We start from the raw sequence: 26,820 nt of genomic DNA, 5'->3' as shown, positions 1-26,820 counted from the left end.
TTCTTGGACCGTCAGTAGTGATCACTACGGAGAGTAGTAATCTCGCAATGATGGTAATAATACTTTTAGGGGATACGTGTTTATCGTGTTTGACTTTCTTAAGTAATAACGATAGACTTAAGATAATATCAAGTATCTTTATATTCGTTTGGTAGGTAGTCAGCCTAAGATTTTGCACAGTACTGTGTACCAGTACATATTCTATATGTATACGAGTAAATTAACTTTTAATGTAACAAAACGGTACTTTGGAATAATATCCGCTATCGCAAACACGTCTCGGTATAAAGTTTCTATTATTAACGTGAATCGTTAAAATATTAGCGAAAAACGAAACCACGATGGTGAAAGATCCTCTTCGTCCGTTCGAAAAGATTGAAATCTGGCAATTTCTACACGCATTGTTAGAAGTTTCCTGGCATTTATATACTAAACACAACGACGATAAAGTCGAGGAAATGAACGGAAAAATCGCTGGTGGTTTGCACAAATTTTTGAAAAATTATATATATCCTCATGCTGGAAATCATGTTGGTACGTATGTACATATCTAATACGGTAACATTATCATAAATAAGATAATATAAATATAAAAAGTGGCTTTTGAAAAAAGAAAAGAAGGTAGTATCGTTATGAAGACAATTTACGTCACGAGGAATATAATTTTCGTCTATGTAAGTTTTTGGGAATTTTCATTGAACTAAATGAAACAAATGTTTTGTGACTCTATGAAACAGCTAGAAAGTCTTTTGTGTTGTTAATCATTTACAGAGCGAATACAACTTTTTCAACTTTAAACTGAAATTTTCTAAATAAAATACAATTTTCCAGGTAGTCTGTGCCGTGAAAATCAAGATTTGCTACCTATATACTGCGTCTTTGAATTGTACCAACAGATTGGCTATCCAATTTCTGCAAAAGATCTCCTTCGTGCGACGTGCGTTTTAAAAGGTAAGCCAACTGTCTGTTGTTATTTGTTATTTAAATTATTAACTTTCGAAATTTTTGTCAACTTTCGATAGAAAGTAAATAAACATTAAATAATGTAACAACTTTTGAACGTTTTTGAACGTTTTTGAACGTTTTCGAACGTTTGCAATTTTGAACGTTGTGCAAATTTTTGTAACGCTTGCAAACACGTATTGACAAATTCACAAATTAAATTTATTTTTCTTTAAGAAACACTGTTGCTTTATAACAACTATATATATATTTTTTGTATTTGAAAAACAAAAAAAGAAAGAAAAAGAGAGCAATTGGAACAAAACATACAACGTTACATTACTTTATTAATAGTAAACATGAATGTTGGTATATTTCATATTGCGCGTACAGTTCCTAGAGCGATGGTATCTTTACATTGAAGCGAATGAATATTTCAATGATGCAGATAAGGCAGATCCAAAGCTTTCTTTGACCACTGTCGAAGCTGTGGAAAATTTTCCGGATGGAATTAATTCTGTGACGATAGGCGAAAAAGTCAGCTACTTACTGAAACTTGACGAAATCTTTTCGTCACCCGATCGTACGATTAATATATCAAGAAGAAATGCAAATAATTTATGTAGCAGTGGGTATAGCACATTCTATAAAAATGATCGTACATGCTTCGTTTGCGTTAAAAACGTCATTCGTATTACAGCTAACGGATTGTTGGTCTTTACACAACTAGGGACTAGAAAAATGATAGAAATTATGATGCTAATATGTCCTGGAATAAAAGATGCAAATAGTGGTATAATTATAAACATGGATTATAAGGTATATTATCGTAATTCAAATTTTCATATATTTGATACAAATGAAATTCTATAAACCTTTAAAGATTAAGACTTGTATCGGTGTCTCTTCAGTTTTTAACGTCATAATAAATTTAAACATTTAAACGACATAGCATTGTTATGCTATTATATTGCTATTATCAGGTTTCAACGCACCGGTTTACATATATAAACACAAATTCTTGGTGAAACGCGTTATATGAAACAAATGAAAGATATAGCAGCAGTCAGATCGTCTCTATACATAATTTACTTGCGATTAGTCTTGTATGTTGTTGACATTATGCTAAAATTGCATAATGTCGATAACTACGAATATCGCTCGACGTAGATTACTTTATTAATGATTATGATTGTTATCACTACTATTATTATGCAATTTTTATTTTATGCATACTACGTGATACGTATTGAAAAGATTATAAAACTGAAATTGAAAGCAGGCAAGTTAACAAACGATACGAACAGTAATATAAAATGCAAATTATGTCAGACTGGGTTTCATCGAGATTATTTATGTGTCAAAGTATATAATTATAGAATTATCATCGATTTTATATATATATATAAAAAGCATAAAACATTATAAGTAGCATAGATCGAAATGTGTTTATTACATCAATATATATGAATATCATAAACCAATATTGAATATCATATTTAATTTAACATGTGACTAATATTTTAATCAATGGTTATTTACAGATATTACAAAAATTGCGTCTTACCTAACTTAATTATCTCTCGCTTAAATGCATACTATATTTTACAGACACATCGTATACGGTACTTTTTTTTTTTTTTCTTTTTTACGGCATAATTTACAGTATATTTTTAATATATTTTTAATATAGAAATTTAATGTTACAGCTGACATTTCTCGAATTTTATGAAATAATACTAGAGGCAGCAAAGGAGTTACTTTCTTTAAGAAAGAAGACTGTGAGATTGTTGCATATAAAGAACATCGAGGAGGAAACCCTCCTCGTTAAAAGCCAATAATTTACGAAAAAGAGACGGTTCTAGAATTAACGAACTGTCTCCGATCAAGATTTCATAAACAAAGAAAGAACACCCTAATATAATTCGATAAGGTAATAATACAAAAATCTAATTTCACTTCTGTCGCGTGCAAATCTTATCCTATTTCTCATTTGTTTCACATTGATCGTTCAAAATCATCGATATTATGTTAAATAAAATTGAACAGTTTCTACTTGTATCTTACTTAGTTTTAGGAACATACTTGTAGCATGGAAAATTACAATTAAAAATTAGGTTTTAAAAAATAACAGAATACATCGATTGTTAAACTAGAATTTCATTGGCACGTGGGTACATTTTTAGATAACAAGAAGACAAAGTATAGAAAAACGTATCGGCATGATACTTTAGATATCGAAGCCGATTAATAAAATAATTTAGACATGATATTAATAAGAACGATCTATTATTATAGCCAATGTTCTTCCAGTTTTTAATGACGAAGCATAAATGAAGAGATATTGCTTTTCGAACGTATCGTTCTATTTGTATCACGTACATCTGTGCATACATAATTAACAATTGTAAAATAATTAACGGAGCACGATAAATAAACTTTTTTCCATATAAGGTCATTTTGTTAACGTAAAAGAGCATACAATCTTTTGCAGCGTAGTATGTCAATGAGATACTGCAGACAAAATATTCGAATGTTAAAAGAAATGAAATAAAATCAATCGAACGTACGAGAGTTCTAGATATTAGGAAACGTATTAGTATATGCGTAGATGCATTGGATGTCTGAAATAGAACAAAACAAACTTAAGTAATAAAAAATAATAAAATGAATGGCATTCGATTCGCTCAATCATGAAAATAATTAAACGCGCGAGTATGAAACACGCAAATACGTTCGTCTTTGAAACAGGTACAGATAGAAGATTGTGATTCATGAAACATCATAGAATTGAAAAGAACGTAGAGCAGTTGGCTTTTCTTCGAGCCACGGATGGAACGATTCAGTCTTGAGCGAGCAATAACGAAATTGTCGGTGTTATCGGAACAAGCGAATCCGTTACGCATTATCGTAACAATAATTTGATGGAACTCGATTGATTTTCTTCCTTCTATATATATATATATATATAAATAATCCGAATATGCTTTCATAAAAGTCCCAGGGCTCAGGAAATTAGAGAAACGACAGTGTGCGACCAAGTCGCTGACTTACGCTAATGTTTCCGTCTAAAATGCAATGTATACGCGTTACTTTTGATCCATTACGTTATCGTTATCGTTATCGTTATCGTTATCGTTATCATATTTTCGTATCTTCGTCTTCCGTAATATTTACTCTAATAAGATATCTAATATATATTAAAATTTCATTAACATGTAAGATTTGATTATTTCGGATATTTATTAAAATCCGTGCTAGAAAAATACCGTCTAAAACTACACGTAACCAATTTAATGGAGCAATTTTATTTCATTTTCTAACAAAGTAAAATATTCTAACACGTATAAACTGTAGATGAACGAAGGATGAACGTTTGATTTGATATTATAAAAATAAATGTTATACAATGTCTCATATTTGTTGGCCATATTGTAACGTATCATAGGACGTATATACAGAATATGTATGTTCCCGAATTATGGGTAATGTAATTAATGCAATCATAGACGAATCAAAGCGAAAATTGTCGAAAATAGAAGAACAGATTAGAAGACGAAGACTTTCTACTGATAGATTTACAAGTATCGCGTCGTGTTACGGTACGGCTTAAGCCGGCTCAACAATTTCTATAAGTAATTCTAAAATATAGACTATATACCGATTCATATAACTACAATACAGGACAGCAAAACACGCTTCTATGACAATAAAAGCGGGACACTGTTCAAATCCTCGATAGCAAGTAAACGTTTTACTCGGTTTACCGACATTCAAATATTACATATATTCGTGGTTCCCGAAAAAAAAAAAAAAAATAAAAAAATAAAAAAAATTTAAAAATGAAGAAAATGAATGCACTTCCGTTTAAAAACAATTTTCTAGCTTCCCGTACAAGTAAAATAATCTACTTTCGGTTATAATATTAGCAAAACATAACAAAATGTACAACATAACATAAATGAAGAAGGTAAAACGTGAATCTACAACGCGATCAATATACAATTCGTATTTTAAATCATTTTCACTATTCTCCTGTTCAAATTCGATATATTTTATGTCACTTTCTATCGATTCATTTACAAATATGTATCCTGGAGACAAATACGATTCACTAATAATTAAAATATAAAGAAACGGATTAATAAATTGACAGTAGAAAACACTTTTCGTAGAAATATCTACAACATGTATGCGAATCGCTCGGTAAACAGGACACCTTAGTTTAAGTAACTTGAATGCCATCGAGTGACTGTTACGTTTTACTTTGTTTAATTGATTATCGAGATACAATATGGAACGAACTAACGTCTTTATAATGTAACTAGTACACGAACAGTAAATCATTTTATAAAAATCATTCGAGTAATTATTAATAATACGACTATAAGAATGAGTGTAGAGCGCAATGAGCCCCGGAACATACGATATCTCTCACGTGAGTAATGTATCGTCCAATTCTTCTATTTTGCCTTCAGGCTGCGATAAAACTTTGCGCAACACTTTGCTCACTACATCTGACAATGATTCCCTTGCACCGGCATCCAAAAAGGCCATGCAACGCTGAAAACATCAATTTACAAAATTATAAGTAATGTATATATATATATATATATATATATACATACTCGAGATTTTCACTTCATAATTTTATACAATAAAGTTTTGATAGAAATATACCTGATGTTCTTCTTCCCCTTGCCTCAGTCTAAGTACTGCTATAAGAGCAAGTTCACTGTTGGCTTTCACGTAACCATTTTTCTCTTTTGTTCCATTTACCAACATAGGTAAAAGCGATTTAAGTAATTCTGGTGACATCTTCTCAGGTGGTATGTTACGAGCCAAATGAATGCATACCTTAGCTAATAACTGTTTTACGTCGTTACTATTGTTATTCATTGACTAAAAGATAAATTTATGTTTGTAATTTTATATGTAAATAATTTATTGTTTAATTTACATATAATTTGTTGGAATATTCTTACTCGCACGAAAGGAGATAAAATTTGTTGAGGTATAGGTTGTCGTTCGTTCATAAGATATTGAAACAGATAACCACAAGCTCGTACACCGTTCATGACTATTTGAACTCGATCTGCACTTAAATACGAAAGTATTACTCCACAAACACGATCTTTCTCTTTATTGTTGTAGATAGTTGTCGGAGATTCCTTTAACGCAACAAATAATGCTGCAGAACGCCCGTGTCTAAGCATCCAATCGACACTGATGTCACTACCTAAAATTAATCGAATAACTCAAATGTTATATGTATTTTATAAAAAAGAATCTACGAGATGAGATAAACTATAACTTGAAGTGTGCGACAACCAGATGTTCTTCGGCTCGAGCCGAGTCAGGTTCCGAAAATATCTCGGGCACTCGAAGATGTTGGAATCCCCGAGAATTTCGACAAGACGAACGACGTTTCAGCAATAATTCGATAAAACTGGTTTGGAACCCGACCCGAGATCCCGAGAAAAAATTTTCCTATTCCCGCATACTTCTAACTGTGATTTACGCTAATTATGTATGATATTGTAGCATATGTCGTTTTCTATCGTCTTGAACAAAAGGATATTTTACGTTTAAAATATTTGTCTTCAATTGTAATTGAATATTCTAGAAATTCCACCGTAATCTCAAATATAAAATAAACCTACATAATAGATCTTCGTTAAGAGCAATATTGAGTTGGTCTAGACTGAGCCATCGTATCAACGCCCCAAAACAACCGGCTACGGCGTTCCTTGTAACATCTTCCGGATGTCCAAGCATACTACTTAAAGTGACAAAAACTTGTTTCTTCATTGGTTCTGTCATTTTGTCACCAGCAGGCGTAAGCACGCCTCTTAAAGCTTGTAACATTGTTTCTCTAAATAGAATGGATATGTATTGGTAAACTTCAATGATACAAATATATAAATAATGTATCAAAAATATATTCAATCTTTTGGTTTACCTAATAGCTGGATCATCCCCAGTTTTAATGCCAGTATGAAGTTCTGTGAACAATGGGTCAACACGAGTATGAATTACAATGAGATTACTTAAAGCATAAGCAGCTTTTAATCTCACTTGTCTATTACTGTCATTCAATGCTCTCAAGAAAGTGGTTTGTAATTGTGGTAAAAATTGCTTTAACATTACTCCAACCTAATCAAAACATTTTAGATATTAATTATTTACTTTTGCGTTACTCTTATACTTTATTATATTTTTATAGTATATCTTTCTCTTAATATCGCTCGTACATTATAGCTATTAGATTACCCTACCTTGCCGAGCAAGATTGCAAGTGTTTCTAAAACTGCTGCTTTAACACTCCAATTAAAACGATCGCCGAGAATACGAATTAACGGTCCTGTAATATGTACAACGCTTGGTTGTAACGCTGAGGCGCTAGTTAATTTTATAACTTCTCCAAGTCCTTGAGCTGCTTGTTCCTTTGCTTCTGGTAAACCATTTAATATAGCTTCTCTGAATATCGGAAGAATGGGAGTAATTCCTTTCGGCAAACAGAATCCTGGCAATAATTCTTGTCCCTTTAAATCAGACACTGCAAACCGAACAGCTTGTCTAATATCTTGTACATGAGCAATTTGTTGATCAGATGCCAAAGTCTAAAAATAGAATTTAATATATTAATTTCAATAACATTAATTGAAAATTATATTTAAATAGAAAATTTTTATTACCACGACCGTAGCCTTACCTTAGTGACTGCTGTAAGAGCTTCCCAACTCATCTGTAGTACATCCTTATCGCTGTCTGTAAATAAGTGAATGAGACCTCGTAATAATTGCGGAACATATTGACTATAATCTGCACGTGTATCACGGCAAAAAGCGCATAACAAAGTTGCAGCGCTTCGTCGTCTAGATGGATCGTCCGCTCTTGTAGCTTCCATGAGCTGATCCATGACTGTTCTAATACCAACTTCATCGGTAACAGATAGGATCACTGCTTGGCAATATTCTAACTCTTGAACTTCATTCGGTGTGCCCTGAGCGCTAGAGAGTGCGGTTAACAGCGCTGGTAGAATTTTGTGAAGAAACCTTGTTAATGCTTCGCCTGCTACGCTAGCCAAGATTGATAACGCTTTTGTATTGACAGGAGGAGTTGTCAACTGAGGTACTAAATATGGTAGAACAACACGAGATTTGATTGCCATTACTTGGCGTAAACCATCTAAGGTATTCTCTGCTTCTGCTGGATCCGGTGAATTTAATTGTGTTAACATTGCTGGTAATATATCATCTAATGCTCTAACTCCTACAGTTGAATGCAAACCGTCAAAGGTTTTTGCTGCTGCCTGTCGAACTTCTGGTAATGGATCGCACAATGCTTTCCTACAATATAAAAATAATAGTCTTTCTAATTATCTGATCGTTATTTCAACATTTTTCAACAACATTCTTCACATATAAACATAAATATTTTTACCTCACTGTTGGAACTAAGCTGACTACAAAGGTTATCACCATATCTTTATTTGTACTTGTCATTATTTCTGATAATCCAATACATACACCTTGACGTTGATCGGCCTGATCACTTTGTAAACCTTTCTCTAAAATAGGTATAATTTCTGGTAACACCCTTTCACCTAATTTTCTAACTAGATCTCCTAAAGTCCTCGCTGCCACCTGTCTTTTATCATTACTTGTACTAGCTAGACAGCCAAGTAATAAAGTAAACAATGTCGGTAATATTTCCCTTAAAGTTCTCGGTGTATTCGTTACAACAACTTTCCATACATGAAGAGCAGCTTGGCGTACCATCAATGCAACATCCGATCTACCCATGTATAATCCCGCTAAAACACGATTTCGCCTTTCAGCACCAAGTGCGTTAATAATGGCATAATGTGACTGTTCAGTTCCAAAATTATCATCTTCGCTTGCCGTTTCTGTTGACATCTTTCCCGAAACTCCAGAAATTCGATATAACAAATCACCAAGTAATTGAACTGATGAGTATCTAATACGCCAATTATCATCAAAGAGACTCTTTTCCAATTCTGGTAACAGCAACATAATAGCAGAATCAGCATAAAGATTAACGATACGCTGGCCCGCTCTAAGTGCTGTTTCACGAACGTATTCGTTCTCATCGGCTAAAGCTTTCAAAATAGGATTAATAATTTGTCCAATATAGGGTGTAAATTCTGTAGTAAATGCACTTGGCATATAAATAAACATCATAATATAACCATCCTTAACATGAGGAGCTATGTCGGTTCTTTCGGCAGTACTAATAATTTCAGGCATAAGTTTGTGAAGTTTTTCAACACCTAATCCCCTCACAACTTCTGAGAGGCCTTGTGCAGCACCTGATCGATCAACGCTACTTGTTTCAGATGTAAGCGTTTGCATTAACCAAGGAAGTAAATCTTCAAAGCTAGATTCACCCATTCCTCGTACCATAGCACCTAATGCTCTTGCAGATACACTTCGTACTTCTGGTACAGGATCTAATAAACTCGTTTTTAAGCCAGGGATGATTGTTGGCAAATATGGAGTTAAATCTTTTTGATCGGTTAAAGAATACATATTTCCAATAATTTGGGCAGCCATTTTTCTTGTTTCTGTCGAACGATCCAAAAATGCTCGTTGTACTACAGGCATAATAAGAGCTAATGATGGAGCATCGATAAAATGTACAAACTGAGTATCTAAAAGAGTTTGAAGACAAGTAGCTGTTTTATGAGAAGGATCTTGTAAGGCTTTCAATAAAACTGGTACAATAGCTTGAATCTCTGGATTACGAATTACGCTTCCAATAACTTTAAGAGCTTCTGCACCAGCCTCTTGAACTTTTGTATGTGAATCGCTAAGTACTTCGATTAGCTTTGGAACTATACTTGGCAAACAACTACTAAGCTGTTTTGGTGCACAATACGCCATTGCACCTAATAACTCAACAGATCCTTAAAAACGCAAACAAAATTATGTAATATCTACAACAAGATTATTAATTTGAATAACATCGATATTTAAATTATTTACCAGTTTTAGTCCTCCAAGAATCTTCTTCTAATGCTGCTAATAAACTAGGTAAAACAAGCTTTACCCCATGTGCAGATAATTTACTCATAACTACACGAGCTGTATCATCGGTAGCCGCTCTGACATATTGACTTGAATCTCCAAAGCACAGCAACAAATGTGGTAATACGTGAACGATGTACGGTTCAAATAACCTACCGAGCATTGTACATAACATTTCGAAAGCAAATAACGCTCCTTCCCGATGCCTATAGTTTTTCTTATCCTGAATGGCATTAGTTAATGTGGTCATAATATCGAGTTGTTTTAATGCTAGTATCCCCATACCCTTGATTATACCTGCTAAACCGTAAGCTGCACCTTTACGTTCCCCATATTTGTCTGACTTTAACAATTGGTCCATTAATTTGTCCACAATCTTTGGCGCATCTTCCTTGATAGAAGGTACAAGATGTGGTAGACAATTGGCTACTGCTTCCTGCACTTGTTGCGATGGTGTGGAAAGAGCAGCGATCAAACGCATAACTATCGGTTTAATACGTGAATCATCTTTGTCCAAGTGTCTTGCTAGTGACCCCATAAGAATAACTACAGATTGTTTGATTGAATCGAAACTGCCAATTTTTGGCGCTTTATCCATAAAGTCTTCAAAAACCGGCAATAAAGAAGTTATATTTGCTTTTCCATGAAGATCAACAACAGCTACAGCAGCAGTTAACATTTCTGTACGAACAGTTTGATTTCTATCTCCTAAACCAGTAGAGACAAAAAATTGCACAAGTTTAAGTACTGTATCAGCACTGAGAAGAGCTGCCATTTGAGCCAATGCAAGTGCTACACCTCGTCTTGGGCCCCAAGTATCGATCGGTTGTTCAACCACGCGTCCAAAATCGTTCAATTTTGGTGGAATCATGGCTAACTTTTCTTGGTACAGCTGTAGTAATTTATCCAAAATTTCTGGTACTAGGTGGGGAACGTCATTTAAACACTGCGCCAAAGCACAAGCGGCTGCTTGCTGTATAGGTTCTACAGGATGTGTAATGTCTTGGATCAGTTCATCAGAAAGTATGTCCGTATGCATTACTAAATCTGCAGCATTCCATAACTCATTAGCAAGAATTTTATTCTCGTCGCAAACATCGAACTTAGCAATCCATATTTTCCTAACAAGATGAGATAGTTGGTCAGCATCCTCTTTCTGAGATGGAAAAGCTTGTTTCACGACTGTTAATGCTCTTAATGCTGCATCTCTTATTGTAGATAAAGAATTTTGTAATGCACCAATTAAAGAATCTATATCTTCACTAGTTGCTATTGCAGTACCTGGTTGACCGCTACCGGATTGAGCAACATCTAACAGTGTTGCAACCGCATATGATTGTACTCTCCCACTTGTGATTTCCATTAATTCTATTAATAGATCAAACATATGTTTACGCGGAAGCAATTGGGGATGTCTCATATCTCTAAAATCAGAAGAACTTCCTCTTTGTTTAGCATGTTCTTGTATTATCTGTAATCCTTGAACAATCATATTATCGTCCTTATAAGATAATAAGGTCTTCTTTATAAATGGAAAGACGTAGCAAAAGGTCGGAGCTGTAAATAACTTCTTTTGTTTTATTGTTGTTGCGTGTAAAAGATTTAAAGTTCTCTTTACAGCTGTATCAAGATTTTCCTCTTCCCAAGCTTGATTCAGATCACATTGTGGTTGTAATTGTCGTAACGTAACATGTGCTACTAAATCACTAAGAACTGGATTATTTATTTTTACAATCCTTTTTAAACGGATATAAAGATCACACATTGCAGGAGCAGCTAATGGTGATCTTAAGTTTTTCAAAATCGGAAGTAGAAAATCTTTTAAATAAAAAGACAATTCTTGTCCATTTCCACGCATAGAACATATAATTAGAGATACAGCATTATTTATTCTAAGTTTCAGTTCTGTCAATCTTTTCCGGATTGCATTTTCTTTTGCCATTTGTGCCTTAAGGATTTCTTCTTGCTTGGGTGTTAATTTAGGTTCCTTTATTTTTCCTTCTTTCTTTCGTTTTTCATATAATTCTCGCCTAAGTTGCAATTCTTCTTGCTGTTCTTTAAACGAATACACCTTACTCTCTCTTTTCATATTCATTGAATTAAGAATATCATTTTCATCGCTTGTTGGTAATACGCTTTTGTCATATAATTCCCCCTCTGGAGTGAGATAAGTAAAGTATTCGTCTTTAGTGACTTTCAACACCTCTGGATCATCAAGCTTATTTGTAATGTTTGACACTATTGCAGGTAGTATGATGTCTGGTATAATTGATATCACTTTCGTCAATGCATTTTCATAACTAGCAACAGGCTTATAATTTTGCACAAGTATTTTTTTAATTTCATGATTAAACGAACATAGAAAGTTTTTTGGAACAAGATTAAAATTCTTTGCAACTTTGAACCATAAGTTTGGCATCGCTTTATAGATTGCAGGATGATGAGATGGTATTAATGCATCTCTTGTCATTTGCATAGCAGGTAATTCGAACAAAAAAGAACCTGAACAAATAGCAAGTAATCCATCTGCAAGACATCTGCCAGTTGTCTCGCAACTAGAAGAATCTTCTTTATTTTCTTTATCATGTTCAGACTTGATTTTTACATTTTCTAAGAATTTATTATATTCCATTAGTAGTTCTTGTGCAGGATCATATGTACTCAAGCCAGTCAAAACCTTTTTAATTAATGGAAAACAACGTTTCCTTATTTTATATTTAGGGGCTGTCGCACATGCCACAATTGCTCTATGTACACCGTTTAAAGCTTTTTCATTTAACCTATCTCCAAATTCGGTAATTAGTCTTTCACAAAGCAGCATGAGGTGATATAATATATCGTCTCCACAAGCTGACAAAAATTTTTCTGAAAAGAATATTTGCTCATCAATAGCATTCCATAATACAATTTGTTTGTCATTCTCCACTTGATTAGCAAGAACAAATTTCAGTAACAAATAAGAAGCCACTAAACCCTCTGTAACTGCAGCTGGCTGTGCGGATTGTTGCATAGCTCTTATTATTGCTTGTACGAGTAATGGAGTTATTGCTGCAGAATAAGAAGCTACCGGTGTAGAAAAGAAGAGTTTAATATAAGCAGTACGCACTGCCGCAGTTGAAGTTTTAGCATTCATGCCCTTTTTAAACGCATCTATTACGCATTTTGGAACATCATTTGCAAATTTATTGGACCACAAGGCCATCATTTCAAGAGCATAAATTAAAGTTTTCTCATGAACCTCAGTTTCAAGAACTTTGATAAAATGTTCACAAGCTGTTTCAGCTAATTTTTCAACGCTACTTCCTGAAACTGCATTGTGACTAAGATTGCCAGCACCTTGTAAGACGGAAATTTTATGAGTTGCAACTGTAAGTTTTCCTTCTGATCCGTGAAATACAGCAAATACGGATGACAATAAATTTTCCAAAGCAGTATTATCTGAACATTGAAGAGCAAGTCTACGACAAGCTCCTACAGCTTCATCTCTAACTAAATCTTCTTTTGAATGCAAATTGGCAAATAATCCTTTACTTATATCTTGACTATACTGACTTAAATCGAGACTTAAACCACTTAGAATATATCCAACCGATTCAATGATAATTTCTGGATTTCTTAACATAGCTTTTTGCAAAGCCGGTAATAGTTGACTTTTAAACTCGTCATGAGATATTCTACGGAGAAGAGGTATAGCATTATGAACAACATATAGATCTGGTTTTTTCTTACAACTAATAGTTAGTTTTATGAAAGCATCTATGGTGTTTGTCTGAAAAGAAAAACAAATATTTATTCGACAATATTTACTACAAAGAATAAAAGATAATACTGATATAAAAACAGATTTTTCAACACAAAAATATATTATCAAATATAAATTTACCTTCAGTTTCACCACTAATTCACTTTTCTTTGCATTAACTAAATACTTAGCGAGTAAACTAGCAAGAACAATTACACCGTTTCCAACTTCCAATTTTGTTAGTGTCTCTAAATACACAATATCAATATCTTTAACACTCAACCATTGATGCGCTAGTAAAACATATACTTTCTCCGTCAATTTTTTATCCATGGATGCCAAAGCTGCTGCACTCAAATTTGCTTGTGCTTCAATGAGTTTTGGTAATTCCGGATTGATGTCTGAATTGCTTTTGTATCCGTGTAGAACAATTAATGTTGACCACTTTAATGCAAGATACGCCGTTAAAGCTGTATTCAGACTACAAAATAACATTTTGTTAGTAACTTATGAACATTGATACATAGTTCAAAATATACGTTTTTCTTTTTTTCTTTTTTCTTCTTTTTTAATATATGCATTTGGAGAACTATCTATGTAATTAATTACGTACGTAGGAACTACATTTTTATGCCATGTAGCCTGTTCTATGACAACATTTGTCATATGCTTTATTGTAGGTGCCGGTTGCTTTCTCAACAATTCTTCGATTAAATTTTTCACGTAAGATTGGGAAGCAGTATCCTTATATCGATGTAAAGTAAGAGATACGGTTTTGCAAATTCCATTAACAATTTTCTCATTGATGCCTATAAATATAGAAATTTAATAAATATTATTATAATGACATATTATGAATATTCCTTCGACCATTTGTAATATGAATTTATACAACTACTTATAAGCAGAATTTTATTTTATACATTTTCCTTTTATATAAATTATAAAAATAAATATCTTACACATAATTATAACGTAATAGTATACATATATTTTACATTGCCTTATAATATAAAAATTGAAATAATGTAATTATTTATTTATTTTTATAGTGAGATTAATAAAGGATAATTTTATATATATTTTATATAACATATATATAAAAATATATAATACTAGATACATATGACTGAGATACATTAATTACTATACATAATATTACATATATCTTGTAATTGAATAAATATTAAATCTACATCAACATATTAATATTTAGGATGTATATTGAAAGTAGAAAAATATCGAAAGATTAAGAATTACAAATGCAAATTATATACATATTGAAAATATTATAATAAAAAAAAAAGTAAGTGGTAATATACATTCAGTCCTGTATATTATTTAAATTCTAATATTCAATATTATCTTTCTCTCTATATTAATTTCAAAATATATTTATAGGATACAATATAATTTCCTTGTTCTATGAACAGATATTTTCGATCTAGGAAGCTATACATTTTTATCAAAAGTTTATTCACATTTTCGTTTCTTACCAGGATTTGACAATACATTGACGACATTTTGTAGAATCTCTCGCCGCTCGTTTTTACTGGCGGTTTGAACTCGGTTTGGCAAATCTTTTAATGCTTTCGTTAACTGTAACAAAATCAAATTTAAGTAATTATTAATTACAAGACAATAATACAGTTTCTGAACTTCCACGTGACAGACTCACCTCGACATCCGCCATATTTCTTCAAAAACCGGACTGCCCAAAGCGCCACCCTCCATTGAATTAAACAGCATCCAAAATAAATTGTATACATACGTACTATTGAAAATTGTTATCCTTTTGAATTATATATCTCATTCAATTAAATATATATTTCAGATATATGTGTATTTCAAGTACATATTTCGTTTTAAAAAATTGTCACTGCATCGCGGAAAAAAATTTGTTTTCACAATTTTGTGTACGCATGTGTGTGGTGCGCGCGCGCGCGTACGCGCGCGTGCTTGTGAATGTTAGTCCTATATTTTATCAAAAGTTTTTTATATTATTTAAATAGTATGTTTTCATAAGTTAAAATTTTTTATTTTGTATATAACAAAGTAGGATCTATACACTTTAAAATTTGGAGAAGTGCAAGCTATAGCACCCGCTACACCTACGTATTTCATATATCTTGCATAAGCAAATATAACTCTGTGTATGTTTACGTGTGCGTGCGTATATATATAAACAAAGCTTGTTGTTTAATATCAAATTTTAAGATATCCTAAAAGGATATAATATTTATTAGCATTATATTGCTTTTAAATATCGGCAATATTAAACGTTAAACAATATTGTACAGACGCATGCTTACTAATTAATCAATGACGACAATTAAGTTGTTAATAACACCTATGTAGCATTAATAATTGTTTAATCGAATTTGTTAAAATTTGATCAAAGTATAATATTATCAGAGAGGAAATCTATTACTGTCATATTAGAATTTGAATTTTCATGTAAATTATTATAAAATTTCGTTTATTTTCTAAAAGTATAACGTATGGCGATGATTGATAAGATAATACATAATTGCTGTTTTATAGAATTTGTAACGGAAATCTTTATGTTGGCAGTATGTATTGACCTGTCATATATGTCGGGTGTTTATTCTTTTAAAAAATTAATATATTATAAATATGATCGTTGTATAGCCGTGATAATTGATAAAATTAATTTGATTTTCTTATACAACTGATGTATGTATATGCCCAAAGGGAAAAGAAGCTAACAGTATTTTTTTATATTTTAATCTGAATCTTTTTAAGAAATTTCAATAACTATAATTTAAATAATGTTTAGGCAAAGCATTTAATATGACTGCTATACCAGCATTTATTGAAGGTTGGAGTCTAGATAAAGTTTTAGGTTCTGGAGGATTTGGTATTGTCGAACTTTGGATACATAAAAGTGGTAAAAAGCTTGGTATGTTTACTCTTTAACAAAGAAAATAAAACAATAAGATTCAGTATTTAATATTTTATTTGCCAACGCTGGATAGGGTAATCGTTATTTAAATAGCATAAAGTAGAATATTATAGCAATTATAGAATATTTTATGAAAACTCCAGCAATTAAAATATGCAAACGGGAGGTTACACAATTAAAAGAAGCGCAACGTAAAAGATGGATTAATGAGGTCCAGATAATGAAACGTTTAAGGCATCCAAATATTGTTAAAGGGCTAAATTTACCATTTAAACATCCTGACGATAAAGTAGATTTACCTTTATTATGTATGGAATTTTGTAGGAAAGGCGATCTGAGAAAGGTAAATATCAATATATAACTTATGTCTCAATCAATGAAGCGGTAGTTGTGTTTATATTAGCAATGTTTGTTAAATTGCAGGTTCTAAGAAAAGTGGAAAATTGTTGTGGTGTTAGTGAAAAAGAAGCAATTAATGTAATGAAAGATATTTCTTCTGCGATAGAATACTTACATTCCAATAACATTACTCATCGTGATCTGAAACCTGAAAATATAGTTTTACAAGATGAACGTGACATCGTAAGCAATATTGCATTAAATGTAGATTTTATTAAATATATTACAAGTGATAATTAATAATATATACATAAAATATATTTTAGATTTCATATAAATTAATAGATTTAGGATATGCAAAAGAACTTGGAGAGGATAGTACATCTGGCTCTTTAGTAGGTACATTAAATTATATAGCTCCAGAACTACTATGGAAACAAACATATAGTTGTTCCGTAGACTATTGGAGTTTGGGCATTCTTTTTTATGAACTTGTTACTGGAACAAGACCATTTTTACCTAAAATGCAACATACTATGTCGTGGTATGCTATATAATTATGAAAAATTTATAATAAAAATTTAAACATTAGTTAACTTATATATTTTTTAGGATGCAACATATTAGAAATAAAAGATATGATGATATCTGTGCTTTCAAATCAAAAGGGAAGGTAGTTTTTGGTCAAGATATTGCTGGCCCTACAAACTTATCAAAGTAACAACTGTAACATTGTTTGATGAAATGAAAAATAATAAAATATTAATTTTATTAATCTGGTTATATCTTTTATTAGAAATCTTCGAAATAAATTAATAGAATGGTTTAAGGTTGTGTTACAATGGGATCCAAAGAAAAGAGGGAAACAATATGAAAGTGGAATATCAAAGCTTGTGGTATTTGAATTACTGCATTCTATTTTATCAAAACAGGTATTTTAATGTAACATTTTTCATACATTGGTATTTGAAAAATGTATATAATTATTTAAAATATAAACAACATTTTAATTTTTTTTTTCAGATAGTTCATGTGTTTGTTGCATCGATGTATAAAATTAATACATACGAAATAGATAGCACTACTAAGATTACAGATTTACAACATATGATTGAAAAGGATATTGATATACCAATAAATCAACAAACTCTAACAGATTATTTTGGTAAAATTCTTATTGAAAATCAAGCACCACTTTTATCACAAATTCAGGTATGATGATACAATGCTTTGTATTTTTCTATGTTAGTATGCGATATATAAATTTATTTTATATAGTATTATTTTGATTTAAACTATCAATTTCCCTGTAGAATACAGATTTATTTGTCTTTAAAAATGAGAGTCCTTTAATAGAGACCATCCCTATACCAGCAATCCCTATAGAAATTCGAAAAATGATAGAATTGCCAAAAGGTCTGTTGGATTTTGAAACGTTACAAGATTATTGCAGAGTAACAATATTTTTTATCAGGCAACAAATAAATTTGTTTCAATTGTATATTTTTGCCTTAACTATAAAATTGTAAGTATTTTATATATATTTTTATATATTAGTAGTTATATAGTAATCTATCTGCAGATTCATCTATGAAATTTAGTAGTGGTTTATTATAAAATTTTACTTATATACATATATACTGTATAATATTTCAGAGATTTGGTAATCGCAAAACTTGATACATTTAATAAAAATATGACAAATACATTAACAAATATAAATAATCTTCTAAGTGAACTATCTATAGTTCGTATTAAATGGGAAGGAGGATCTATAAATAAGAAGGAATTGACAGCTTTGGAAATTAATTGTAAAAAGGTTTCTAAACTTGTTAAGGCTGCTAATCAAATAAAATTAAAATTTAATCCATTGATACTAGAAAGCAGTAGACTAAGCAATGAAGTAAAATCTATCGATTGTATTAAAGATATGTTTCAAATGTGAGTAAAGGACAATGTTAAAAATGAATTTTGGTACTAATTGAGAAAAATTCTTTTATAGTACGATTGTACGCTAAAGAATAAGAAGTGTAGTAGTTATTTCTCCGACAAATAATGGAAATGTTATAATAAATGCTGTTAAATACAAGGATACGTATATGACTGTGATTATAATTTATTCAACAGCATCATATATACATTACTAATGCTCTGAACAATCAAAGACAAATAATTATTTAGTTTATTTTACAAACGATAAAACTTTTTGAACAAAATTTTTTCTCTCCGATTTGTATCAAAATCCACCGCCTATTTTTAATATCGTCCTTTACTTTTTTACTAACACATTTGAATTTTAAACAGATATAATAAACTCGCAAAAATCTATGAATTGCATAAAGATGAATATTCTCATAAAAATGCAAGACCAACAGAAATAGCAAAATTAATCTTTGAATTCTTGAAAGTACAAGGAGCAGAGTTTCACAATATTTCTGAAATTATAAAGTATGTATCTGGCCAATGAATATATTGTATATTAAACTATAATTGATGTATCTTACATTGATATAATATTTTCAGACAAATAGCGAAATTAGAATCAGAACTCCGAACATTGGAAATGATTTTTGACTCAGTTATTGCTATGAAGACAGTGTACTGTGAAGAACTTCAAAATATAACACAACATCTCACTTCTAATACGTTCGATATTTCTAATAAAGAACATTTAAGTCTATCTACCTCTACAAATAAAGCTACAAACATTTTATTATACGATAGTACGGAAATGTCAAATGAATTTGATAGTAATCAATTTTTAAATATATCTAGTATGAAACATAAGAAAAAGCTGGACACAGAAAATGATGTGATATATGATAACTTAGTGATACGTTACACGTATGTTTCATATTATGATTTACAATCTAAGAAATAAGTACATATATAAGTGTATAAGTATATAAAATGAAAGTATAACATATTTGTATCTTTTATTTCGCCAGGTTAGATAATCTTTTGATAGAAATGCAAAAAAGATACATGGAACTGCTTAGCTTGGAACCATAAACACAAATATAGAAAGTATGTATTACATTTTTCGTATTCAATTTTCGAAACTTTATTTTTCTATCTCTCAACAATATTTCATTATTTTTAGATTAAAGATATTTCTCTTTGTCAAATTTAATATTAATTTATAAGACAATAATTCTATAAAATATATCTTTTAGGAACTAATTTTAATTATTTATGATCGCAGTATATTGTAGTGATCTTGATGCTCTTGGAATATAATGTCGCACGCCCCATTTAATATTAGCATTTTCGTCTGTTTTGATATATGTATAAATGGGACCATTCGTTATATCTTTCAGTCTCATTTTCCACCCAACATTATTTGATGATGTTAAATGATCTGTAAAAGATTATATATCAGTATGAAAGGTGTTGAAGATATTCTATTAGGGGAATACCAAAATTTTATTTTATGCGCTGGTGATTAACTGTGAGGACACGAAACGTATGATAGTAATATATAAGCATGTACACATGTATATGCGCAGTGAAATTAAATTCAGTTCAGCGTCAAGATAAGAATATATGATGATGAAGCTTTTCTATAAAGTGCTGTATGATGTGCAAAATTATTTGATCTTTTCAAGATATCTTACAGCTGTTCTTACATATTGTACGACATTTTATGTGAAATCTGCACTATACATTTATGGTTAGTGTATTATGTACATTAATGATTAATATATATTATATATACGTGCGTGTATATATCCTTTCTTTACATATTTTAAGTAATGTTGTAAAATTACTTTAGTTATAGGATTTATAAATGTTATTTATAATTTGAATTTATAAATGTGTTTTAAATGTTATTTAACGTACCTATTTTAAAAATTACACACAGGATCAAGTATATAAGAACAGTTTTTAATATCTGTAACAGAATTAATCCTTTATATATATATATATTTGTAATTAAACTATACTCACAATCCAGATGTTTAAAATTTTAACATCCATTGTGACCAAAACAACAGTAAGATACTGACTATTTTATAACAAAACAGTACCAGCAGCTTTTATACTTTAAACTTAACAAAAACTTACACGGTTGAATGAATAAGTAAGAGATATGTTTTTATCACACTTTCACTTATAGAGAAATTAACACCAGGTGAAAAATAATACTATTATATCTTAAAACGCGTTTTATTAAAAAAACTGTATATACATCCTAAACTGAGGATTATACAACAATGTTAAAATAAATATGATTTTCATTTACTATTACTTTCTCTTCACTGAAAAACCTTACACACTATACTATTTTTCTAGATTGTCCACGTACATTAACAATTATGCAATTTCACATATAAAAGTTCATTGTACATTAACTTGACAAGTAAAAAAAGAGGAAAAATGCGAACTTTTTTAAATATCTATCAAATCATTCGCGAGAAACAGATATTATTCATTGTCACTGATATCTTCGTCAGTTGTATACTCGGAATGTTCATAAGCTGCATCTACATCTTCCACAGTTTCTTCATCTGAAATATCCCATTGAGGATGTTCCGTAGGTACTTCTGGTGCCTCCTTCACATCCAACTGCGCCAAACAAATATTTTTGTAATAATCATAAAGTAACAATAATACTGAAATTTTCGTTTATGTAATATAAACAAAATTTCATTACATACCTTAATATCTTGAGCTTGATCGAAGCCAAGATAAGAATCACTGCGTAAACATACAGTAAATGTATAAACACCTGGCCACCGGGGCGCTGTAAATTTCAACTGAACTTCTTCAAAATGTGCCAACGACGTAACATAAATAGGAGTTGTTAGTAAAGTTTGACTCTTGCGATCACAGATGTAAACCCACCAATATTCCTGTTTCACATCAGGAAAGAGTGGACAATGAACTTCATGTGATATATTGCTTCTTCCTTCTAAAACTTTCTCTCTCTTTGAAATTCTTTGCTGAAATCTGTTCATAAAAACATTAATACGTAAATACGGGAGAAACGAAGCGTCATATGAAACAATTTTATTCTATTCGGCTTATTTTTTTCACGTAGAATCACTCTCTGCTCGGTTGTACTACGATTACCACACCCCACCCTGTACACAAAGCGTTCTGCTTAGATGGAAACAGTAGAATATCTCACGAGGGATTAAAGTTATTAAAAATTTGCTTTTAGAAGAGTTGTTTATTTTAAAGGGGCGCATCATATCGTGCAAACTATTTTTTTACGGATCCGCTAGTGGGGTAGATTTTAAGCTCAACTTCATTTTTTTAAATAGTGCCATATATTTTTTTATACTTTTTAAATACTGCTTGGTGTCTTTCCTTATCTTTCATATGACGGATTAAAGTTAAAATATCCGCTAAACTAACAGTTTCCCGACATGAATAGGTTAATACTTTTTTTATGGGAAATATGAAGATCGATCGATTAGTCTGTTAAAAAATATATGGTTCCATCTAGGGGGGAGGGGGGACGGGGAGAAAGGTAAAAAGAACCGAGAAAGAGAGAGAGAAAAAAAAAAGAAAAAAAATTACAAGTACAGAAAAAAAGAAAAAGAAAAAAAAAAGAAAAGAGAAGAAAAAGATAAAAGAATTGACTCTAAAATATCTCCTACTACTGGATTTGCACCAAGAATAATTTTGATCCATCTAACGCTAATCATCGAATCAAACAACTTTTGTACAGGTCATTTTCTGATAACTTTAAACCCTCGTGAGATATTCTATCGTTCTCGTTTAAACAAAACACTCTGTATATTAAATTATTATGAAATATTTTACCTCTCCCACTCTGTGTCATCATCATCTATAGACACATCTTTTTTTTCATGACTATCTTCGTCATTACTTCTGTCACTATCAACATCACTGTCACTGACATCAGATAATTTATCTTTGGAAGACTCTTTTTCTACCTTATCTTCTTTCTTTTTTGCATTAGGAGTATTCATTTGTTGAGCATTATTGCTAGACTGAAATTGTGCCTGAGCATTCTTCGTGGAAGCAAATTTTTTACTAGTACCTTTCTTGTGGGACTTTTTTTGACCCTTTTTTTGCCTAAGCCATGCTGGCCTTTTAACAGATTGGTTTTGTTCTTCTGATACTTCATCAGGAGCTTCATTGTTTATTTTAATGTCATCGATCATGGTTTGTTCCTTAATAGAATCATCTCCAAATAACTGTTTCATATCTTTACGGGTTAATGATACTGTTACAGTAACAATAGCACCAGCAGTATAAACAGTTGGATTTTCATCGTCAATTACTGTAATATATATTTTACTTTAAAAAGTATTTAAACATAACTACAAAATATGTACATACAAGCATAGGAAATATTAAATAATAGTAATATAATATTAAAATATTATAATTAAATATTAAATAATATTAAATAATTTTTACCTTCAGACCGTACTTTAAATTCTATATATGGCATACTTCCAAGAACTTTCATTACATCTTCATATTGGCTATCTGATAAATGTCTAAGAATCAGTCTTCTTTCTTCTCCTTTTAATTGTGCGAATTGTTGAAGACTTTTGATTTGATGCTAAACCAATTACAAGTCTAGTTAAATTTCTAATTATAATATATAATGAAATATAGGTTATTCTACCTAGGTTAAATTAAAGTATTCTAAATGATATAACAATACAAATGAATGATACCTTTTTTAGTAAGAAACATTTCAGATTATCTTCTGTTATATGTGGTAATTGTAGAAGAGGATTTTTAAATTCCCAGAAGCCTTGTACTATCATTGCACACAATTTCATACAATTCTCTACAGTTTTTATAGTTGGTAAACGTGGAACTGCAGAGAAAAGAAAACATACGTCAGATTACCGGTGTTTAAAGTACAGTATTGCTACTATAAAAATTTTTTCGTTTGTATGTATTTAGGAAAACGTAGGACAGGTTGGGAAACCTACAATTTATAGCATAAATATATACCTCTTCTAGCATAAGCTAATAGAATCACTCGATTAACACAAGTTACCATTTCTTGAATCAAATATGGACATTTTTTTATTATATATTGTCTATCTTTTTCTAATGTTTCTGGATTTAATAGTATACGAAATAAATGTGCATGAATTAGAGCTCTAGCTTTAACTGAATACGAGTCACATAATGGTGTTGTCTTGTTTTTTGCATCTAGATCTGGTAGCTGCTTAATAAGCTGAAAATGAAACAAATACAAAATCTAGAATTACCTTAAGCTATTAATTTCTTCAGATAAAGAAATTTTCAATTTCAAAGTAAACAATAAGAGCCATACGCCACTTGTTTTACATCTAGTATAAAATTGTATTAAACCTGACATAAAAAGAATTGTACATTACAATAAAATGTATTCTATATATATTTATTATAATTATAATTGTAAAAACCATTAAAATATAGTGCACATCTTACCGAATGAACTTCTCCGTTATCTGTATATCTCTCGACTATCTCTGCATTTCGTTTCTTATGAAATTCGAATGAAGCAGCAAGAATCATAATAACTCTTTTTAGTGACATTGAAGGATATTTAATAAAAAAGATATAATATAATTGAGTGGTTGCCAACAATACCTAAAAACCAATAATAGATTAAGGATTATTAATATTCACATTTTACTAATATTTAATTATATGTATATTGAAACGTAGATGTATTTACTTGGTCACCAGTATAACGAATGCTTTTATACCACCACATCCCAACAGCCGTTGGTAAAACAAACATGAAAACCAGCGAATAGAATCCTAAAACCCAAACTGAATTTTTTTTTTCGACTATCCAAGAAGGCAAAGCAATTCCAAAACTCATTGCTCCTGGACCATCTGGATTTCCATACTTTTTCCAATTCTTTCGTGCTTCCTCATCCGTTAGGGCTTGATATGCTATTAATTAACGTGAAAAGAAATGTCCTCGTTTCAACAACAATTTAAATTATCATGAACAGTTATTATTATTTTTATAATATTTTATTTTATTGCACATGCGCGCACGCGCGCACACGAACACACGCACACACACACAAAATTTTATATTTATTCTAACCTTTGGTTAACCTCATAAAAGCTTTTTCATTCCCAGTTTCTTTATCAGGATGAAGAATTAAAGATAATTTGCGATATGCTTTTTTAATGTCACTTTGAGATGAGCTCTATAAATAATAATAATATCATAAATGTTAAGTAGATATAGATGTATAATAAATGAAATTGATACTTTTCAAATTGAATTAATTGTACTTACAGAGGAAACACCAAGTATTTCAAATGGATCAAAATTAGCCATTTCATAATCGAATTGTGATACCTTATATGTCAAAAAGATAAGGACTATCCATCCAAGAATGATAAGAAATTTGCTACAATGATGTAAATAACATTTTAAACGTCTAAACTTTATATACAATTAAGATATATATATTTGATATGTAAAGATAGTTACTCAAATAGTGCTTTGGTTTCTTTCCAAGGTTTATTAAGTCGTAGGACAATCTTCTTCTTTTTACATCCATCGCATTGACACTCTTTTGCTTCTTGATCAGGATCTATTTATAAATAATAATAATTATTATATGTACCATTCACCTTATTATTACCAATAGTACGTAATTAGTTATATGAAAAATATGAAAAAAATTAAATTTCCCATAATACCGAGTCTTAAAATTATTAAGAAAAGAATATTTATAAAATTTTATATAATTAAAATTTATTTGAAACAACATAGTAATTTGTTTGAAATTGTTAGAGAATAAAAACAGTGCTTATTTGTGCATATTGTGTGTATATTATGAATTATAATTATTTACTGATATAATATTTTATTTAAATATTGCTTAATTTAAAAAATCCATCTTAAAAACGTAAAACCGATGGAATGCCTTGAAAAATATATATGTGTACATATACATAGAATACTTTTTTATGGGAATACATTATTAAACTTTGAACGGAAAATCGGAATATTAGTGGACCTTAAATGTTCTACTAAAAGTGATCAAATATTATACGCTCTCAAATATTATTGAGAACATTAGAAAATTAGTAACGTAATATTCATAATTAAGAGCTCATTAATCCCTCGGCACAACATTATGAAATGAATGTGATAATGAGAAGAGTAAATGTGAAACATGGTAAAATTACATAACTCGGTTGAAAGTACGTATGAACATAGAACGTTATCGTAATATCACTTATTTTCTATGTTAATCTAAATAGATTCGTGTAGAGCTAACCTTGTTTGGGACAACGTGGCCAAAAATAATATGTCACAGGTATTTGAAGGAGGGCCGAGAATGATAGTAGAAAGTAGAAAAATGTCCCACCACTTTCGTCGTATTGAAATTTTTGGCCGCCCATAGCTCATTAAATTACAATCTTTAAGTATATGGTTTAAGTACATTCATTACTAAACTCCACTTTGAATTCACGGTATCATTCAATATACAGTACAGTTACAGAGTTGTCGTCGTCAAGACTGCCAACTCAGCACCGAATGCTATTAGTTTAGGTCTGATGTGCAATTGGCGCTGTCGATTATGTTTATATACAACTAAGAAGAGGAATGAAAAATACGTCAAAGATCACAATGATTGAGCTTGTTAACAAACGATACGTCGCCCCCACTGTAAAGTTACAGTTACAGACTACTTTACTGTGTTTAAGTGAACTTAGAATACGCCATTGCATGATAATACGGTAGTTTTGTAATTCTGTTGCACCCTGATCGTGAACAACGTCACTAATGCCAACGTCATGCAACTATTAACTGTAAACAAATCGTGAATCGAGATCAAAATCGATAGATATAT

At 30.8% G+C, this 26,820-nt stretch overlaps 4 protein-coding genes across 6 annotated transcripts; 2 read left to right on the top strand and 2 right to left on the bottom strand.

Annotated features, from left to right (window-relative positions):
• The first annotated feature begins 341 nt into the window (after window positions 1–341).
• Window positions 342–1,820, top strand: LOC141445799 (uncharacterized). 2 transcript variants are annotated; one of them, XM_074111842.1, is made up of 4 exons: window positions 342–534; window positions 832–951; window positions 1,391–1,570; window positions 1,643–1,820. In XM_074111842.1, exons 1-4 carry the CDS (start codon window positions 342–344, stop codon window positions 1,813–1,815), a joined length of 666 nt encoding a protein of 221 aa, XP_073967943.1. In that variant the 3' UTR covers window positions 1,816–1,820. The 2 variants fall into 2 exon arrangements, with proteins under 2 accessions (XP_073967943.1, XP_073967942.1); XM_074111841.1 differs by having other exon boundaries at window positions 1,391–1,820.
• Window positions 1,821–5,191: 3,371 nt separating this feature from the next.
• L(3)80fj (lethal (3) 80Fj) lies at window positions 5,192–15,618 on the bottom strand. Its single transcript, XM_072007075.1, has 13 exons — window positions 15,416–15,618; window positions 15,234–15,336; window positions 14,351–14,546; window positions 13,879–14,218; window positions 9,954–13,764; window positions 8,389–9,874; window positions 7,658–8,294; window positions 7,221–7,565; window positions 6,905–7,098; window positions 6,606–6,817; window positions 5,928–6,181; window positions 5,623–5,844; window positions 5,192–5,505 (listed from the first exon to the last, which is right to left on the bottom strand). Exons 1-13 carry the CDS (start codon window positions 15,428–15,430, stop codon window positions 5,377–5,379), a joined length of 7,944 nt encoding a protein of 2,647 aa, XP_071863176.1. The 5' UTR covers window positions 15,431–15,618; the 3' UTR covers window positions 5,192–5,376.
• A 530-nt stretch (window positions 15,619–16,148) lies between these two features.
• Ikkbeta (inhibitor of nuclear factor kappa B kinase subunit beta) lies at window positions 16,149–20,726 on the top strand. 2 transcript variants are annotated; one of them, XM_072007079.1, is made up of 14 exons: window positions 16,149–16,434; window positions 16,538–16,660; window positions 16,807–17,006; window positions 17,087–17,245; window positions 17,329–17,546; window positions 17,615–17,719; window positions 17,799–17,934; window positions 18,026–18,214; window positions 18,316–18,527; window positions 18,659–18,943; window positions 19,307–19,450; window positions 19,526–19,846; window positions 19,951–20,029; window positions 20,323–20,726. In XM_072007079.1, the coding sequence occupies exons 2-13, from the start codon at window positions 16,552–16,554 to the stop codon at window positions 20,012–20,014; spliced, it is 2,142 nt and encodes a 713-aa protein (XP_071863180.1). In that variant the 5' UTR covers window positions 16,149–16,434; window positions 16,538–16,551; the 3' UTR covers window positions 20,015–20,029; window positions 20,323–20,726. The 2 variants fall into 2 exon arrangements, with proteins under 2 accessions (XP_071863180.1, XP_071863179.1); XM_072007078.1 differs by having other exon boundaries at window positions 16,150–16,434; window positions 20,208–20,726.
• Window positions 20,727–21,153: 427 nt separating this feature from the next.
• Window positions 21,154–26,690, bottom strand: Sec63 (translocation protein Sec63). Its single transcript, XM_072007076.1, has 12 exons — window positions 26,245–26,690; window positions 25,449–25,551; window positions 25,251–25,365; window positions 25,053–25,158; window positions 24,669–24,892; window positions 24,419–24,580; window positions 23,954–24,182; window positions 23,668–23,813; window positions 23,402–23,549; window positions 22,778–23,261; window positions 21,664–21,955; window positions 21,154–21,571 (listed from the first exon to the last, which is right to left on the bottom strand). The coding sequence occupies exons 1-12, from the start codon at window positions 26,366–26,368 to the stop codon at window positions 21,431–21,433; spliced, it is 2,274 nt and encodes a 757-aa protein (XP_071863177.1). The 5' UTR covers window positions 26,369–26,690; the 3' UTR covers window positions 21,154–21,430.
• Window positions 26,691–26,820: the final 130 nt, after the last annotated feature.

This window comes from Bombus fervidus, chromosome 7 (assembly GCF_041682495.2).
Source record: "Bombus fervidus isolate BK054 chromosome 7, iyBomFerv1, whole genome shotgun sequence".
NCBI classification, from domain to species: Eukaryota; Metazoa; Arthropoda; class Insecta; order Hymenoptera; family Apidae; genus Bombus; species Bombus fervidus.
Note: the sequence above shows the minus strand (reverse complement) of the source record. Positions and strands in the feature narration are given on the sequence as shown.